The following is an 18,094-nucleotide window of genomic DNA, read 5'->3' as shown; positions in this document are numbered from 1 at the left end:
ACTTTACCCCAACTCTGACCCACCCTCCAATGCTGACTCCAAACCTAAGCTCAAACTCTCTGAATCTGACTTTGGCCCCAACCTCAAAGCCAACCTTAAATTCCATTTCAACCCCATCTAAACCCTGCTCTTGACATTGACCTCAACCTGAACGTGATTCATCACCCAATGCCCATCTCAAAACTTTGACTCAACCCTTGACTTCATTCCCAAGCCCTGACCCTTAACCTGCACCCCCATCTCCAAACCCAGCCCTGATTCCCCCTAAACTTAATCCCGGTCCTGACTCCAACCATTAACTTCAATCCTGACTTTTACCCTGTGCTTATTTCCAACCATTGACCTGGATGCTAATTGTGCTCTGCCCTATCCTTCTCCCAGGGAGCAGATGGGGCTCAGGGACGCCGAGGGCCCCCAGGCCTCTTTGGGCAGAAAGGAGATGATGGAGTGAGAGGCTTCATGGGGGTAATTGGCCCCCCTGGCCGGCAGGTTGGTGTTTGAGTTTGAGGGTATGGCTTCTGGTTTCCCTCCACCTTGTGCCCCAATCTTTCTTCTTTGTTCCACAGGGACTTCCAGGCCCTCCTGGAGAAAAGGGAGAGGTTGGAGATGTGGGGTCCATGGTATGGACAATGGGGAGCAAGGTGGGAGGGAGAAGGGTGTGTCAAGGTGGGGGTGGTATTAGATCGATGTGGGGGGGGGTCACAGGGACATTGTTATTGTAAAGATCATGCGGGTCACCAGCATCAAGGGTGGTGTTTGTGATTACTGGAGACCATGGGGTCACCGGATGCTATTCTGACTGTCTCACAGGGTCCCCATGGAGCTCCAGGTCCTCGGGGTCCCCATGGCCCCAGTGGATCAGAGGTGAGGACTCTGGGAGGGGAACCCAGGACGCTCCAGAAGTGGGGACATCTATTTCCCAGGAAGGGGCGGTTGGGGTCCCTCAGTCCCACCTCTGTCCCTTTCTGTCTCTCCAGGGACCTCCAGGGCTGCCCGGAGGAGTTGGTCAGCCAGGAGCTGTTGGTGAGAAGGTGAGAGGGAGGGCAGGGAACTGCACAGGGTGGGGGAGGTACAACAAGTCCTGGTTGCGGGTGGGCTGGTCCGGGGAGACTCCTGTCTGACAGAATGGGACCTCTTCCTATTCTCACTTTGCTTCCTGCAGGGTGAGCCAGGGGAGGCTGGAGACTCAGGACCCCCAGGAGCCCCAGGCATCCCTGTGAGTGACTGTGTTCTGTGCCCCTGCACCCATCCCAGGGAACCTCTGGCCCCTGGGTATCTCGGGCCACCTTGACCCCCCGGGCAGTCCTAGGTCACCCACTGACCCAGAACCTATGGGCTTCCCGGGTTATCTTGAGGACAGAGCCTTGGAAGGTGGCAGGGCTGCTCTATACGGTTCTCTAGGTAGTACACTGCACAAGAGTGTGGAACTGAGGGAGTCGATGGGGCTCAGATCCAACACGCCCTGGCTCGGCGATGACCTGACCACAGGGGGGCCTTTTTCTAATTTACTCAAGAGTGCCACATGGACTAGATCAACCTTGCCCATGACCTCTAGGCAACTGGACCTTCCTGACCTCTGACTCCTATAATTCCTAAATCCCTTTGACTTCTGACAATTGGGCAGGCTAGGCTACTCTGACCCCTGACCCCAGGAAAGTCCCAGACCACCCCCATCCCTAAATCCAGGTATGCTAACCTTGACCCCTGGAGAGGCCAGGCTCTTCTGACCTCTGACCTCTGTATCTGCAAAGGGTCCCAAGGGAGAATTTGGTGAAAAGGGGGACTCAGGCCCATCTGGGGCTGCTGGACCCCCAGGCAAGAAGGGCCCTCCTGGAGAAGATGGAGCCAAAGGGAACGTGGTGAGTCTTGGGGGAGGTGGAGGCAGAGGTGATGGGGGACACTCATGTCTACTCAAACCTGCTTCCCAACTTCCAGCCAGGGGTCCTGTCCTCCAGTATGCTGATTCTATGAACAACCTAGAACACAGCTGAATGAATGATTGATTGAATGACTGAATGAATCAATCAGTCATTCTAGGGGGTGAAACTTGCTTCCACATGGAATCACTAACAATGTTGGGAAGGCCAAGGTCGAGAACGGAGCTGATGTAGGATTTGCATTCAGGCGGAGGTTGAGACCTTTCTGCCACAGCGGCAGGGTTGGGGTGGGGTGGGGTTGGAGGGCAGTGGGCAACTTCAGAGCCTGTGGGACTTCGATTTGGATCTCAGCACCCCATTCGCTGTGTCCCTCTCTGAGGGTGAATTTATCTGTGAGTCCCGAGCTGGGTGGCTGCTGGGAGGATGAAGTGAGATGATGCATGTAACGTTCTTAGCGCAGTGCCTGCACACATTAAACATTAGCATGTTCTCTCTACCAGGGCAGAGATTTTGTGTTTTGTTCACCAGGTATCCTCAGTAACTAGAACTGTGCCTGGGCACCATTTATCTGTTAAATGAATTAGTGAATGCTCAATAATGCCACGATGTCATTATTCATCATTTTGTGTTCCAGGGCCCCACAGGGCTCCCAGGAGATCTAGGGCCCCCTGGAGACCCTGGAGTTGCGGTGGGTGTAAACCCTCCTTTCCCCACCAAGCCCAGCATACTCCCTAATTCTGCCCCATCTCCCTACCCCCCATAGACCTGGGCAAGATTCCTGGAGCAAATAACTTTCATTATCCTCCAAGCCTTACGCCATGACCCCCTCCCAACTCTGTCCACCACCCACAGGGTCTAGATGGTTATCCAGGGGAGAAAGGAGACCCTGGTGATGTTGGGGGACTGGTGAGTAGGGGAACAGAGGATGTGGTGCTGGGAGAGGGGGTTGGGGCTGGTGAGTATGTGGATTTGGGGGCCAGAAAAATGGCTAGTGAAGTACTCAAGGTCCCTCCCTGTGGGTGTGCCTGCTTTGCCTCTCTCCTCTCTGGGGCTTCACCAACGTGAGAAGCTTGAGGGAGGAGGCGGGAGATGGCTGGTGCTGAGGTGATGTTTGGGGAAGGCTGTCTTTGGATCAAAGGCATCCTGAAACAGTTATGCTCAACCAATGTCAGCTAATTCTATCTTGGTGCTGTTATAATCTCCACAGGGTCCGCCTGGCGCTTCTGGGGAACCCGGCCCTCCTGGGCCCCCTGGCAAGAGGGTGAGTGATGACTTCCCTCCTGACTATCCTGGGTCCAGCCTTGTCCTACTCACCCCCACAGGTCCCCATTCACCCCAACAGGCCACCACTCAGCCCTACAGGCCACCACTCACCCCTATAGGGCACCGCCTCCTCTCACCCCCACAGGCCCCCACTCACCCCCACAGGTCCCCATTCACCCCCACAGGTCCCCATTCACCCCCACAGGCCCCCCACCTCCACAGGCCCCCTCTACTTGTCTCTATCCACTCAGGGTCTTTCTGGACGCATGGGTCAAGAAGGCAGAGAAGGGGAGAAAGGTGCCAAGGTGAGTTCCCCCTGCCCAGGGAGGGGTCCCTGTCCTGACTCCTGAGCCAACAGTTGAGCCATCAGAGTGGGGAGGGGGCCTGTGACCACTACAGGTGCCTCAATTCCCTCTCCCTGCCTAATAGTTCTTGGCTAGGAGGTCAGGAGGCAGGTACCCCCTGACTCTCTCTGTTTCCTTCCTTGCCCCTGTCCATTTTAGGGGGAGCCAGGTCCTGATGGGCCCCCAGGGAGGACAGGCCCAGTAGGGGCTCGAGGGCCCCCTGGGCGTGTTGGTCCTGAAGGTCTTCAAGGGATCCCTGGCCCTGTGGTGAGTGGGGTGAATAGAGGGATGGGGTGGGGGTGGGATGATTTCTTATCACAGTGGAGGGGCTGACCCTGGTGGAGGGTAGGGGCACTCACACTGGGTTCTGGCAGGGGGCAGTCCTCCCATGTTCTGTTTCATCCCAGGGTGAACCAGGCCTCCTGGGACCTCCTGGACAGATGGGCCCTCCTGGCCCCCTGGTAAGAGACTTGTCTGTCCCTGAGGTTCTGGCACTTAGAACCACACTGGGCACCCAGTAGCCATCTAGTGACCATGGGTGCTGATAGTCAAGCTGACCCCTCACTGACTCTCTGATGGTCCACCCTGACCATGTGTTCTGACCACTCATCTTGTTGGTCCTAGACTGACCTTTCATCTTGGTTTATACTGACCCTCCATCTTGACTGTCTACACTAACCGCAGTCACCCTCAATCTCGATAGGCCAAACTGACCATCGATCTTGATAATGTACACTGACCACCCGTACTGCTCTTGACCACTGACCCTTCAGATTAGCCATCTTCCAGACATCCCCTTCATTCTCTTGTCATCCCTCCTCTTTCCTGGCCATCCCCATGATCACATCTCTGTAAATTCCCCTTTGAAATCTGGGTAATTTCCCATTTGACCACTCTCCAATCACCCACATGAACCTTGAGATTTCATGTTTGTACTCACTGACTGATCTACCCTCTCCTTCCAGGGGCCCTCTGGCCTCCCAGGGCTGAAGGGAGACGCTGGCCTCAAGGGGGAAAAGGTAAGGATACTCCATTCACTACTCCCTCCCACATTTACCTCTATCTCCTTCCTGGCCAGAGGGCTGGGAGAGTGGGGTTTCCTTTGCTCCCAAACTCATTACCCCAAGGCTCTAGGAGAAAAACCTGCCAGCACCCTCTTCTCTCCCCCACATGCGTCTTTTGTCCTCCAGGGCCACATTGGATTAATTGGCCTCATCGGCCCTGCTGGGGAGGCTGGTGAGAAGGGGGATCGGGGGTTGCCAGGCGTACAGGGCCCTCCTGGCCCCCAGGGAGAACCAGTGAGTGTGTGTCCTGACCCAAGTGGGAAGAATGTGTTCAAAGGCGGGGGTGAGTGGGGAGGCAGAGGTGGGGTTTGCTTGGAGACTGTGGGGGTTAGGAAAGCCTGGGTCTGGAATGATAGGGGCAGTGTCTGGGGAAAAATTGGGGCTCTATGTGGGGACTTGCAGATTGGAGGCTGTGTCTGGAGTTTGGGGTCTTGAGGGGACTGGAGGCTTGTCTGGACCATAGGGATGAACCCCATCAATGATGATCCTCATGTCCTTTCTCCAGGGTCCCCCCGGTCCCATTGGCTCTCTGGGCCACCCTGGACCCCCGGGTGTGGCCGTGAGTATGAGGGGTCTGTGGGGTGGGGTGGGGATCACCGTGGCAGGCCAGCCAGGACTCCAAATCTCTCTGTCTCTACCCCACAGGGCCCTTTGGGACAAAAGGGCTCAAAGGGGTCTCCGGTGAGTACTCCCTGCTCCCTTGGGCTCCCACATTTCAGCCCCCCCCTCCACCATACCAGAACGCTTAATGCCTTTGCATTCATTGGTTTATTTAATCATTCAATCAAGCATCCAACAAATATTTATTCAACATCTCCCACTGTATTTCATCAAATCTAAGATGTCATCAATTGTGAGATGCACCATTATTTTATAAACTGCTCTGAAAGAAAACAATTCTGCCAAGTAAACTATGACTTGCCAAAGATGTTAAGATGACGATTTCAGAGATGTTAAAATATGGAAAGAAAATGTGTTTTTATGCTTGGTGCTGAAAATTGCATGTCCGTTCCCCAGGGCTCTGTGTGTGTATGAGCGTATGCATGTGTTGGCAGGAAGGGGTCTCCATAGACAGAGTTCACCCCCAAGTGACTTCTCCCTACAGGGATCCCTTGGGCCCCGTGGAGACACTGGCCCCCCAGGCCCACCAGGTCCCCCGGTAAGTTCCCCAGGGACTAGGTTGGACTGTCCCCACTGGATCCCCCAGTGCCCAGAACCAGGTGGGGCACACAGCAGGTGTCAAGGGATGCAAGTGGGGAGAGAGGTGCCTTGAAAGCCAAAGAAGGGATGTGGGCTGTGTGTGTGTGGTGGGGACTAGAAGGGCACCTATGGGGGCACTGACCCGGTTTTGTCTTCATTCCCTCTCCCCAACCCCGTCTCTTCCCCCCTATCTCTCTCTCCACCTCTTCCATTGCTCCTGGTTTTTCTCTGCCTCAAATACTTGTTCTACTATTTTATCTGTTCTCTTCCTGCTTGCTGGCTGCTCCCTCCTCCTCCGCGCCCCCCCCCGCGCCCCCCCCTTTTCCTTGCCTGACCTTGCGGTTCTAACCCTCTTTTATTGTATTCTACTTCTATCTCTCCCTATCTCTGAGTTTTCCTGTCTCTCTCCTTCCTGTGTGTCTCTGTGTGTCTCTCTCTCCCCCATCCCTGTCCCTGTTCCTGTTTGTATCTCTCCCTCATCTTTCTTATCTCCCCCACCCCTATCTTCTACCTCCCATGTCTCTCTCTCATCTCTGCCTGTCTTTCTCTCCCTGGTCTCTGTTCTCCATCTCCACCTCTGCTCAGGGTCCCAGGGCGGAGCTGCACCGGCTGCGCCGACGCCGGCGCTGGGTCCCGGGCCCGGGGGCGCTGGAGGGCCCGGAGGGCGGCCTGGAGGAGGTACTGGCCTCTCTCACGTCTCTGAACTTCGAGCTGGAGCAGCTGCGGCGCCCTCCCGGCACGGACCAGCGCCCGGGCCTCGTGTGCAGCGAGCTACACCGCAACCATCCATACCTGCCAGATGGTGAGGTCCGGCCCCTCACTGGGCGGGCGGGGAACCGTCGGGTCCCAATCCGGCTCACCTGCCCCTCCTGGCTCTGCGGCAGGGGAATACTGGATTGACCCCAACCAGGGTTGCGCGCGGGACGCACTCAGAGTTTTCTGCAATTTTACGGCGGGAGGGGAAACTTGCCTCTACCCCGACAAGAAGTTTGAGACCGTGAGTGCCTCTGGGGGGGAGGCGGGGGTTGGAGGGAGGAGGAAGGGGGCTTTGGACACCATCCCATCCTTCCCTCCCCCACCCCCCCACCCCCGTCCCAGGAAGGGCTATCCCTGCCTCCCCTGTCCCCAATGCGTGTACCAGACTTTGTCGAAGACTTTATCCTTCTTTCTTTCAACCAACATTTATTGAGCACCTACTGTATGCCAAGTGCTGGGGTTACAACAGGGAATATAAAAAAAAAATCTCTGCTTTTGTGGAGCTTGCCTTTTAGGAGGAAGACAGACAAAAAAAGCAAGTAAAGAAATTAGGAATGGTGGCGAAACTTTAAATAGTGCTTGCGTGAGCCAGGCCTGTTCTAAGCACTTAGATGCATTGACTTACTGAACCCTAATCACCCAATGTGGCAGTTCTGTCATCATCCCCAGATAGGGAAACTGAGGCACAGAGAGGTGACGAGATTACCCATGAAGGCCTGGCTCCAGGGTCCCAGCCCTTAACCACTGGCTACACTGCCTCCTGACCTGATATCTTATAGGCCCTGCGGGCTCACTGCCCTCCAGGCTTTGGGCTGGGAGGTGAGGTCACCTGGTTCCCCCAGAAATCCTGGGGTTCTCCATCAGGGAGCCCTGAGCCTAACAGCCTCTCACACCAAGAAACAGGCTTAGCAGTGGAGGGCAGTGGGCGAGCACCACCAGCTCTGGACCATTAGAATCTGGATGTGTCACCTCGGTGTTTTCATCTGTAAAATGGGGCTCGAGGAAGTATCTGCCCCTTAGGTTGGTTGTGCAGTCACGGTACCAATGCACATATCAGGGAGCACCGAGTAGACACTGACTGTGTGCTAATACCTATAGTGCAGATAAAACCCAGAGCCAGCACAGGGTCAGCAAAAGTCAACGATAAAGTCCTTCCTGTGTATTATCATTTTGAATGACCAGAGCCCTGGTTTACTGGGTGCTCAGACCCCCCACATATGGGGGCTGGAGTGCAGAACTTGATCTCTGAACAACAGTTGTTGATATCTGAGACCTGATCTCTCACCAGCTCCCCTTTCTCCAGCTCAGAGAGAAGCTGGGGAGGGGGGGTGAGGAATGTTCTAGATTTGGGTTCTCCAGACGCAGACCCTGAGACAAGGATTTGAGGGCAAGTCATTTATTTAGGTGATCCCAGGAGGGGGGAGGGAGATGTGAGAGGGGTCAGCAGAGACAGCCAGTGTTGTTAAAATGTCACCATTGGGCACCCGAGGCTCGGTTCCACTGAGGACTTCTGGGAGACAGTGTGGAGCAGGCACCTGGAAGTTGTCCCACCTGGCGGAGAGGGAGCTGGGGCATTTACCCATCAGCTCTGGCCAGTCATCTGTTGAGGGCGGGGCACCCTCCCCTTGGGCCTGCCCTGGGCACCTACCAAGCTCACTCCCATGGCCAGACAACGGCCTGAGAGCCCCAGATATTTACAGTGTGGGGAGGTAAATGTGGAGGACATGGTGGGCAGTCAGCGCACCTGCTACTGACCCTCCCTCCTTCCCCCAGGTGAAACTGGCCTCCTGGTCCAGGGAAAAGCCGGGAACCTGGTATAGCACATTCCGTCGAGGCAAGAAGGTGAGTTACTGAAGGCTGAGGTGGCAGGTAGTATGAAAAGTTATGGGAAGCAACATGGGGAGTCAGGAGAGGGGCTCTGAGGGGTGAGGGGAACAGGGCAGGCTTGCCTCTGCCCTCCTGGTGATTGCAGGTTAAGGAAGGGAGGGTGAGTGGGGCAGCATTGATGTGTGATGGGGGGAAGCACAGGGCATAGTGGAAATCCAAAGGCCATGCTTGAAAGACCTGAAGGCGTCCTGGTAGAAGTCACAGCTCAGCTGAGGCCTAAAGAATGAGATGGGTTAGCATGTTTGGGAGGACAAGGAAAAGTGTAGCAGGCAGAGGGAACAGCATGTGCAAAGGCCCAGAGTTAAGAGACAGTCTGGTGAATTTAAAGAAGAAAAAGTCACTTGCTCTGCTTTAGCGGGGGAATGTAGTTGGAGAAGAGGCTGGGGAGGTAGGTGAGGGCTAGGCCTATCTCCCCAGAAAGACATGGGCAGTAGGCAGTAGGGAGCTATGGATTGTGTTTAAGTGAGAGAGGGACTCAGATCAAATCTCCATGTTAGAAAAATGCTTCTGGGGCTAGCGGTAGTGGTGGTGAGACTGGAGACTGGGAGACAAGGAAGAGACAAATGTGTTGATACAGGTAAGTGAGGAGGAGGTCCAGGCTTGAGCTCGTGCTATGGGGATGGAACAGTATCAAAGAGGGCAAATCAATAGGACCTAGTAATTGAAGAGAGAAAAGATAGGGATGATGCTCAGATTCCTGGCTTGGGGGACTGGTGCCCGGTGAGATTCTAAGATATGTGAGACTCTACTGGGACTATAACCAAGGAAATAAACAGACCAAGGAAACAAACAAAGCTATAATATAATATTAGGGGATATTATGGTTTGGATTCCCCCCCCAAACAGACCCTGAGACAAAGATTCAATTGCAAGTAGTTTATCTGGGTGATTTCAGAAAACATCAGTGGAAGATGTAGAAACGAGACAAGGAAGAGAAGGAAGCCGAAAGGACGGGTTACCAAGTATGTTAACTCAAGCCAGTGATATGTTAATAATATGTTTTATTCAACCCAACATATCCAAAATACTGGCATATCAATATAAAGATTATGAAGGCATTTTACTTTTTTCAGAGCCTGGTATATATTTTATATTTATAGGACATCGTAATCTGGATGCTAAATTTCACTGGAAATACTTGATGCATACTTAAGATTTCATAAAACGTGCAGTTGGAAGAGTAGATTCACATGCTCACTTTGTTCCAAACCTAAGTTTTCTGATAACTGGATGGAGGCTAAGTTATGAGTTATGAATTAAAGTAAAAAAAATTAAATAAAATAAATAAAAAGAAAATCAAACAAAATTTTAAAAGTTTCTCAGTCTCATCAGCCACATTTTAAGTGTTCGGTAGCCACACGTGCCTTAAGGGCTCACAAGAGAACAGTGTCTGGTGGGATGGCTGGGTGAATGGGCGCCCTCACCTCCTGCTTTGTCCCACCCCCAGTTCTCCTACGTGGACGCTGATGGGTCCCCAGTGAACGTGGTACAGCTGACCTTCCTGAAGTTGCTGAGTGCCACCGCTCGCCAGAGCTTCACCTACTCCTGCCAGAACTCAGCTGCCTGGCTGGATGAAGCTGCAGGCGACCATAGCCGTTCCCTTCGCTTCCTCGGGGCCAATGGGGAGGAGCTGTCCTTCAACCAGACAGCAGCGGCCACCATCACTGTCCCTTACGATGGCTGCCGGGTAAGGGGGAGGGGCAAGGGCTGACCACAGCAGGGAGGGGAGGCTGTCTTCCCCCTAACTCATCATCCGTCTTTCTGTGGTCAGCTCCGGAAGGGACAGACGAAGACCCTCTTGGAGTTCAGCTCTTCCCGAGTAGGGTTTCTGCCCCTGTGGGACGTGGCAGCCACTGACTTTGGCCAGACGAACCAGAAGTTTGGGTTTGAACTGGGCCCTGTATGCTTTAGCAGCTGAGAGTCTCGGGGGTGGGAGAGACAATGAGGGAGCCCTAGATGGGGCACATTTGGTGCTGAGGCTTTGAAGCCACTATATTTATCGTCTCATGCGATTGTGGAGCCAGGGGAGAGTCTGCTCACACGGTCAAACAATATTTCTTCTCCGGTCTAGGGTGCTGGCGGCTGGACTCCCCTGGCCTAAGAGCCCCGCCTCCCCCCACCAAACCCCTGCTGCAAGAACTGTAATCTGGCTGTTTCTCCCCTCCATGCCCACCCAACCCTCAGCTCCCCACTCCTGATCCCCCATGCAATGAAATTCTAGCTTAGAGCTGATGAGTGCCCCCCATGCCTGTCTTCCTCTCCTCAGTCAGTGCCCCAACACCCTTTGGTGCTACCCTTCCCAATAGTTAAGCACTGGACGTCTCCTGAACCCAGGCTGGGACCCCTTCACTCATTTCTATTTTCAGGTGGGTTTAGAGTGAAGGAACTGAAGTCAGACTACAGAGGGAAGTGGGACTTCCCTGGACTGAGCTGTGTGCTCTTTTGCTGCCTCAGCTCAGCTCTGAATACCGGCCCCCTCCTGTCTTCCCAAGTGCACCTTGCCATGCCAGATGGTTTGGGAACCAAGATGTCAGGGGTCAATCAGGATCCTAATGGTGCTGCCCTATTTATACCTGGGTCTGTATTAAAAGGGAAAATCCCCTCTGTTGTATATTTAATCTGCTTCCTCCTTAGGCAAGGCTGGGACATGATGAGAGAGATTCTCGCCCCACCCCAGGGCCATAGGGCATAATTGGCATGTCAAGTCTGAATAAACCAGTGAACTGTGGCCCTATCTGTGTCTTCCATTTGGTGCTGGCTGTATCTTTCTTAGGGTCTGGCTCTTGTCTCACCTGAGGTATCATCTGCCACCACCTGTCTTAACCAAATGTGTCTTTTGGTGGAGGTGGCTTCGATGGGGTGGGGGAACTCAATTATGGGGACTCACTGGAGGTGATGGTCTGTTTATTAACTCAGGTCCCTAGCAAAAAAGCTGAAAATAGCCATATCTCTAAGAGAGTAGATCTTAACTGTTCTCACCACAAAAAATAAATGATAAATACGTCATGTGATGCAGGTGTTAGCGAATCATTTTGCGATATATAAGTGGATCAAATCAACATGTTGTGCACTTGGACTTACATATTACATATTATCATATTTTGCTGTGTATAATGCGCTCCCATGTTTAATGCACACCCACATTTTTGGCCCAAACTTTCAGGGGAAAAAAATCTTCGTTTTAATTTATTTTTTTAATTGGGGAATTGGGGGAAGGGAACAGCATTGGGGAATTGGGGAAGGGGAACAGACAAGTTGCTGTTCTTTCGTTCTTCAGTCTAGTTGTGGAGGATGTCGCTTCACTGGCCCATGTTGGTATTATCATTGCTCTCTTCCCGGGTGAGGCAGTCACTCGCCGGCCATTGGACAGCCGCTCACTGCGGCTCACAGCAGCTCACAAAAGCTCATGCCAGCTGCCGGCTAGCCCCACTGCAGCCTACCTGTCCCTGGGGACTCACAGCAGCCCAGCTCCAGGTCGAGCTGTTGTTCACCATCTTAGCTGTAGAGGGTGCAGCATCACTGGCCCTCATGTGGGATCCAAACCGGAGCCCTGCTGCTCAGAACTGGCGTCCCAAGCCAACTCTTAGCCAACGTGCCACTCGGCTGGCCCTCGCTTTAATTTTTTATTTCAAATTTTTATGTTTACATTTAGGTACTTGTTTTTTGTATTATAAAGGAATTTTAGCATTTATTTTCTAACATATTATGGTACAAGAAATTTTATGTAACAAATAATTACAAAACACAAGGACAGATACAAGTAATTTTATGTACCGGTAACAAATTTACAATATTTACGCATCATAGAAGGCCAAGAACTCTTCATCGTTGCAAGTTTGTTGTAAGTTCAACAAAAGCAATTATCATATTCCAGAGTATTATTTTGTGTACGGATATCGTTATTGATTTCTAGAGTCACAATTTTAGCTCATAAGCATAAATAAAAGAATTAAAAACATATATGTAGATACAGAATTAGTACTACCCATGTATAATGTGCATCCTTATTTTTCCCTCACAAATTTAGGACAAAAAAATATACATTATACATGGCAAAATAAGGTGTATATGAGGTCTGACAATTAAGTTCAAGAACTCATCTTAGAAAAAGTGCTACATACTTCAGTGCTGAATGTCACTATGGTCATCTTCAAAGTACTCCCCTTGGGAAGCTATGCACCGATGCCAGCATCTAGTCCAGTTTTTAAAGCAATTTTGGAACTCTTTCTGGAATGGTTGTCAGAGCGGTTGTCCTATTACCCTTGATGTCCTAAATGTCATAAAAATGTCTTCCTTTCAATATTTCCTTTATCTTCAGGTAAAGAAAGAAGTCATTGGGGGCCAGATCAAGTGAGTAGGGAGGGTGTTCCAATACAGCTTTTTGTTTACTGGCTAAAAACTCCCTCAGAGACAGTGCTGAATGAGCTGGTGCATTGTCGTGATGCAAGAGCCATGAATTGGTGAAAAGTTCAGGTCGCCTAACTTTTTTACGCAGCCTTTCAGCACTTCCAAATAGTAAACTTGGTTAATTGTTTGTCCAGTTGGTACAAATTCATAATGAATAATCCCTCTGATATCAAAAAAGGTTAGCAACATTGTTGCAACAAGTTCACGGAACTTAATTGTCAGAACTTCGTGTGTGTGTGTGTGTGTGTGTGTGAGAATTATATCTCAGTAAAACTGGAAAAAAATGTGACCCCATTAGGAAGACAACACACTTAAAAAAAAAAGGAAGGGGGCCGGCCGAGTGGCGCGATGGTTGAGAGCTCGCTTGGGACGCCAGAGGGCCCCGGTTCGGATCCCACATATGAGGGCCAGTGACGCTGCCCTCCGCAGCTAAGATGCTGAACAACAGCTCGACCTGGAGCTGGGTTGCCATGAGTCGCTGGCGACGGCGTGGGCTGCAGCCCCTGTGGCAGTGGGTTGCCATGGACTACCGTGTGTAGCCAGCAGCCAACAGCCAACGTGAGCGGCCAGCAGCCGCAGTGAGCGGCCGTCCAGAAGCCGGCGGCTGATCTGCCTCACCAGGGAAGAGCGCAATGACGGTGCCAACTTGGGCCAGTGAAGCAACATCCTCCACAACTAGATTGAAGAACAAAAATGACAGCAACTTGTCTGTTCCCCTTCCCCCAATTCCCCAGCACTGTTCCCATCCCCCCAATTCCCCAGTAAAAATCTTTAAAAAAAAAAAAAAGGAAGGAAGGAAAGAAGGAAAGAAGGGAGGGGCGGGGCGGGAAGAAAGAGAATATGCAGATTTCCACTTTGATCTTGATTAGTCTTGGAGCCACTGTCTGAGTTGAGAGGATGCATCAAGAGATGACATGGGATGTGTTTTTGGGTTGAGATGAAATGACTAAATGTCGAAAGTCTGGGTAGCAAGTTAGGAGATGAGTTGGGGTGAAAAGAACTGGGTTAGGAGTTGAGCCTTGAAGTGAGTTGGGGGTTGGGGGTTAGGGGTTGGGTGAGTTTCATGGAAAATGGGTTGAAGGTGAGTTGAATTGGAGGTAGGTTTGGAGTGAGTAGAGTGAGTTTGGGGTTGTGAATTGATGACAGGACCTGTTGAGTTGGAGGTTGGGCAATGAGTAGATTGAGTTAAGGGTTTGGAATTGGATGTTGGGTTGAATTGAATTAGGGTTGATTTGAGACATAGGATGAACTGAGTAGTGGTTAAGTAGGAATAGGAGGTGGGAATTGGCAGTTTGGTAAGTCAAGATGGGGTCAGTTAAGATGAGAGTTGAGTTTGAGGTGGCTTGAATTGGGCATTAGATGTTGGGTTGAGGTTTGTTTTATTAAACATTTATTGAGATGTAGTTCACATACTATATAATTAATTCACCCATTTAAAATATTCAATTAAATGATTTTAGTACATTCAGAGACTTATATAACCATTACCATAATCAATTTTGTAACATTTTCATCATCTCAAAAAGAAATCTCATATCCATTAGTAGTCACTCTCCATTTCCTTCAAACCTCTCAGCAGTAGGCAACCACTAATCTTTCTGTCTGTATGGATTTGCCTATTCTAGACATTTCATAAAAATGGAATCATGTAATATGTGTCCCTTTGTGTCTGGCTTCTTTCATTTAGCATAATGGTTTCAAGGTTCATGTTGCAGCATGCATCAATACTTCATTGCTTTTATTGTTGAATACAATTTCATTGTTTGGATATACCACATTTTGTTAACCCAGCCATCAGTTGATGGACATTGTTGAGTTGAATTGAGTTAGGAGTGATGGAGGGCTTGTGTGAGTTGGGTTGGGTCAGGTGGTGTTGGGTGGGTAAAGATTGTGGGTTGGGATAACCCACGTGCTTCCCCCAAACCCAGAGCTTACGCTACTACACCTGCCTCCAGGCCCCTGAAGGCCACCTGAATACTTGTCTTGGATTCCCTTATTCAATAAACATTACTAAGAGTCTTAACTCCATGAAGAATGCTGGTGCCCAGAGGTTGGTTGATGAGTTGACTCATTCATTCGCTTGTTCATTGCTTTCATTACTCAGTGCCAGGCACTATCCCAGATGCTGGGGGGTAGAAGAGAGATGTGGTGTCTGTCCTCAGAATCTTACTCCTGAGGGAGATGATAATACAACATAAATGCGACTTCAGGTAGTAATTGTTGTGAAGGAAAATCAAACAAATTACATGGATACAGAGTGATGGAGTGTGTGTGTGTGTGTGTGGGTTATTTGAAATAGGGTGGTCAGGAGAGGCTTCGCTGAGGAAGTGGTGTTTGAGCAGAGCCCTGAAGGATGGAGAGAAGAGCCAGGTGGAGCCTTGAGGAAGTATTCCACACACAGTAAAGAACCCAGAAACCCTCAATTACCAAGGAGAGCTCTTAAGGAGATGGTGTTTCTCTTGGTCGCTTCTTCTCCTGATTTGTTGCTTTTGCTGATTTTTTTTACCCAGCATTCTCTTCTATCCACCCAAATGTAGACCTGGGCCAGCTTTCCTTTTAGTTGCTCTCCCAAATCTCTCTAACTCCAGACACCAATGCTGGGCCAGCCGAATGGCTCAGTTGGTTAAGAGCTAGCTTAAGAGCGCGAGCTCTGAGCAACAGGGCTGCCGGTTCAATTCCCACATGGGCCAGTGACGCTGCGCCTGAGCTGAGCTGCCGCTGAGCTGCCAACAGGTGGCAGGATGGCTCAGATGGTGAGAGCACGTGCTCCCAACAACAAGACTGCCTGTTCCATGATGGGCTACACCCGCCCGTAACTAAGATGAACTCGGCACCTGGAGCTGAGCTGTCACCTGAATGGCTCAGACAGAGCATGCACTCTTAACAACAAGGCTGCTGGTTCGATTCCCACATGGGATGGTGGCTATGCCCACCCGCAACTGTAACACAGCACCTTGAGCTTAGTGGCCACAAGCTGCCGGCAGGCAGCCAGATGGCGACTGGCACCCTCTACAACTAAGATTGAAGAACAACAACTTGACTGGTCCCTCTCCCCAAATCCCCAACAACTGTTCCCCTCCCCCAATCCCCCAATTTAAAAACAAAACAAAACACCAATGCTGTACGTTATCTTTCTCTTCCTGGGCACACCTAATTGAGAACACATTTCCCAGCTGCCCTTGCAGTTAGGTTGGGGCCATGTGACTGGGTCTTGGCTAATCTTGGTGGGTATCCAGAAAACTTCCTATGTAGTCCTCTGCGGTGACCTGGGAGATCACATGTGTAAAATGGAGGTATCACATATGGAACTGGAAAGGGGCTTGGTTCCCCAAGTTACTTGTACTGCTTGGAAGAATGCTGCCAAAGAGCCCTCCATCAGATATGACCAAGAAATAACTTGATTGTTTTAAGCCCTTGAGATTTTTTAAGGGTTGCTCATTATAGCAGCCTGGCTATACATTGAATGAATCTTTTACTGAAGATCAGCATGTAAGTGTTTGTGTGAACCAGGACGTCTCATTGCAGGAAAATCAACAAGTTAAAATTTAATATTGAATATTATCCTTAAAATTGCTCACTGCAGTGAATTTGTCATTGGAGGTGAGCTCTCTGCAAGTCCAGATTCCTACCGCTCTGCTGCCCCCTCTCATCTCTCCCTCCCTGACATCGCTCCTTGCCTACCCTCTTCACCCCCTTCCTCTGAGACTGTCTACACTTAGATCAAATTGATCTCAATTTCTTATGAAGAACCATTCACTCAATCCTTACAGACCATATACTCATGCCCACATGATCCATGATCGGTTCAACTAACACTATTAATAATGATAATAATGATCAATGACTGAACATCTACATGTCAAACACTGTTTATCAAATGTTTTCCCTGGACGAATTTATTTATTTCTAATGACAACCATTGAGGCAGTTTCTGTTACTATCCCCATTTCGCAGATAAGGGAACTGAGGAACAAAGAGATGGAGTAACTTGCCCAGAGTTTAGAGCTAGAAATTTTGCTAAATAAAAAGCCATCATCTACTTTTGGGGATTTTTTTCCCATTGTTTTTAAAAATTACATCCAATACACAGCCCAGGGTTTGAATGCAGATCAGCTGGCATCAGCTTTTGCAACGCGAATCCTACCCTGGTGCAGGTATTTTCGAGGGAAGGAACAATTAATAGTGTAATGAGGACTCTTAATTAGCTAAAAGCTTGTTAAAGAATTAGAAACTGGACCCTGCTAAATTAAAGGGTAATTGACAAAGGTGTAAGGAGGGAATTCTGGGTCTCGCAGGCTCAGCTCTGTGTATTTACTCAGCATCATTGCCAGCACCCAGGCAGCTGCTGGGAAAGCCCCCAGCTGATTTGCATATTCAGTGGCCATAGTTAATCACCACTTGTGCTTCCTGAGCAATTACACCCACTGTTCTGAGCTGAGGACTGGGGAGGGCGGCCAGTGTGGGGGCAACTGTTGGCTTTATACAGACATGATTGTGGGGGTGGGTGGAGTAGGGTATTTTACACACACACACACACACACACACACACAAACACACACACACACACACTCTCACACACACTCACGTTGTCAGAAATACTCACAAACAGTGCCATACGCAAACCAAGCTCTCACAGAATCAGACCCTCATCTTGTCACCCCTTCCCACCCACCACAGCTGGTCACATCCTGGACCCTCAGGCAGACTCCCAGGGGTGAACCCATGTTGTACACACCCCTAAACCCTTGGCCACATCCAGACACATTGACATGAATAGCAGGTCACATACACAGTTGCACACATCCATTTGTGCCTGGATACACACCCAGAGTCCCTCCCACCCCCCAACACACACAACTGTATTCACAAACCTGCACTCAGAGATGGAGCCACATCTGCAGGGGAACCCCTATTGTCACACACAGAAATACTGCCTCCTGGGACCTCACACATGCTAGGCACATAGAGGGACGCACAGTCCCACACAGGGACATGCCACCAACACATAAACTACATACACAGACCCAAGTAAACTCCATCATGGATGTCTCAGAGATTCCCCTCCCCCTCCCCCCTCATTCATTGATTCCAAAAAAAATTTATTGAGCACCTACTATGTGCCAGGTGCTGTTCTAGGCTCTGGGGATCCATCATGAACAAAACAAAGATCTCTGCCCCCATGGAGTTAAAGCTCCAGTGGGCAGACAGACAGTAAGCAAATACATATATATGTCAGCTGGTGCTATGAAAAAAAAAGGCAGTGAGGAAGATAAAAAGGGGTGTTTTTTTGAGACAG

The 18,094-nt window shown here is 50.5% G+C and overlaps 1 protein-coding gene across 5 annotated transcripts in view; it reads left to right on the top strand.

The window, feature by feature from the left end:
• Positions 1–11,395, top strand: part of COL5A3 (collagen type V alpha 3 chain) — a 36,164-nt gene extending 24,769 nt beyond the window's left edge. For 3 of the 5 annotated variants that reach the window (XM_019659423.1, XM_019659425.1, XM_019659424.1), the window contains 22 exons: positions 382–489; positions 567–620; positions 811–864; positions 978–1,031; positions 1,163–1,216; positions 1,752–1,859; positions 2,512–2,565; positions 2,730–2,783; positions 3,085–3,138; positions 3,392–3,445; positions 3,644–3,751; positions 3,892–3,945; positions 4,450–4,503; positions 4,675–4,782; positions 5,054–5,107; positions 5,194–5,229; positions 5,654–5,707; positions 6,334–6,550; positions 6,633–6,745; positions 8,278–8,346; positions 9,839–10,078; positions 10,163–11,395. In XM_019659423.1, the coding sequence (XP_019514968.1) occupies positions 382–489; positions 567–620; positions 811–864; positions 978–1,031; positions 1,163–1,216; positions 1,752–1,859; positions 2,512–2,565; positions 2,730–2,783; positions 3,085–3,138; positions 3,392–3,445; positions 3,644–3,751; positions 3,892–3,945; positions 4,450–4,503; positions 4,675–4,782; positions 5,054–5,107; positions 5,194–5,229; positions 5,654–5,707; positions 6,334–6,550; positions 6,633–6,745; positions 8,278–8,346; positions 9,839–10,078; positions 10,163–10,309 (1,902 nt within the window). In that variant the 3' untranslated portion in view covers positions 10,310–11,395. Of the gene's footprint in view, positions 1–381; positions 490–566; positions 621–810; positions 865–977; positions 1,032–1,162; positions 1,217–1,751; positions 1,860–2,511; positions 2,566–2,729; positions 2,784–3,084; positions 3,139–3,391; positions 3,446–3,643; positions 3,752–3,891; positions 3,946–4,449; positions 4,504–4,674; positions 4,832–5,053; positions 5,108–5,193; positions 5,230–5,653; positions 5,708–6,333; positions 6,551–6,632; positions 6,746–8,277; positions 8,347–9,838; positions 10,079–10,162 lie in introns of those variants that run through there. The other 2 variants (XM_019659427.1, XM_019659426.1) reach the window with 2 other exon arrangements.
• Positions 11,396–18,094: the final 6,699 nt, after the last annotated feature.

This window comes from Hipposideros armiger, unplaced genomic scaffold (assembly GCF_001890085.2).
Source record: "Hipposideros armiger isolate ML-2016 unplaced genomic scaffold, ASM189008v1 scaffold_298, whole genome shotgun sequence".
NCBI classification, from domain to species: domain Eukaryota; kingdom Metazoa; phylum Chordata; class Mammalia; order Chiroptera; family Hipposideridae; genus Hipposideros; species Hipposideros armiger.
Note: the sequence above shows the minus strand (reverse complement) of the source record. Positions and strands in the feature narration are given on the sequence as shown.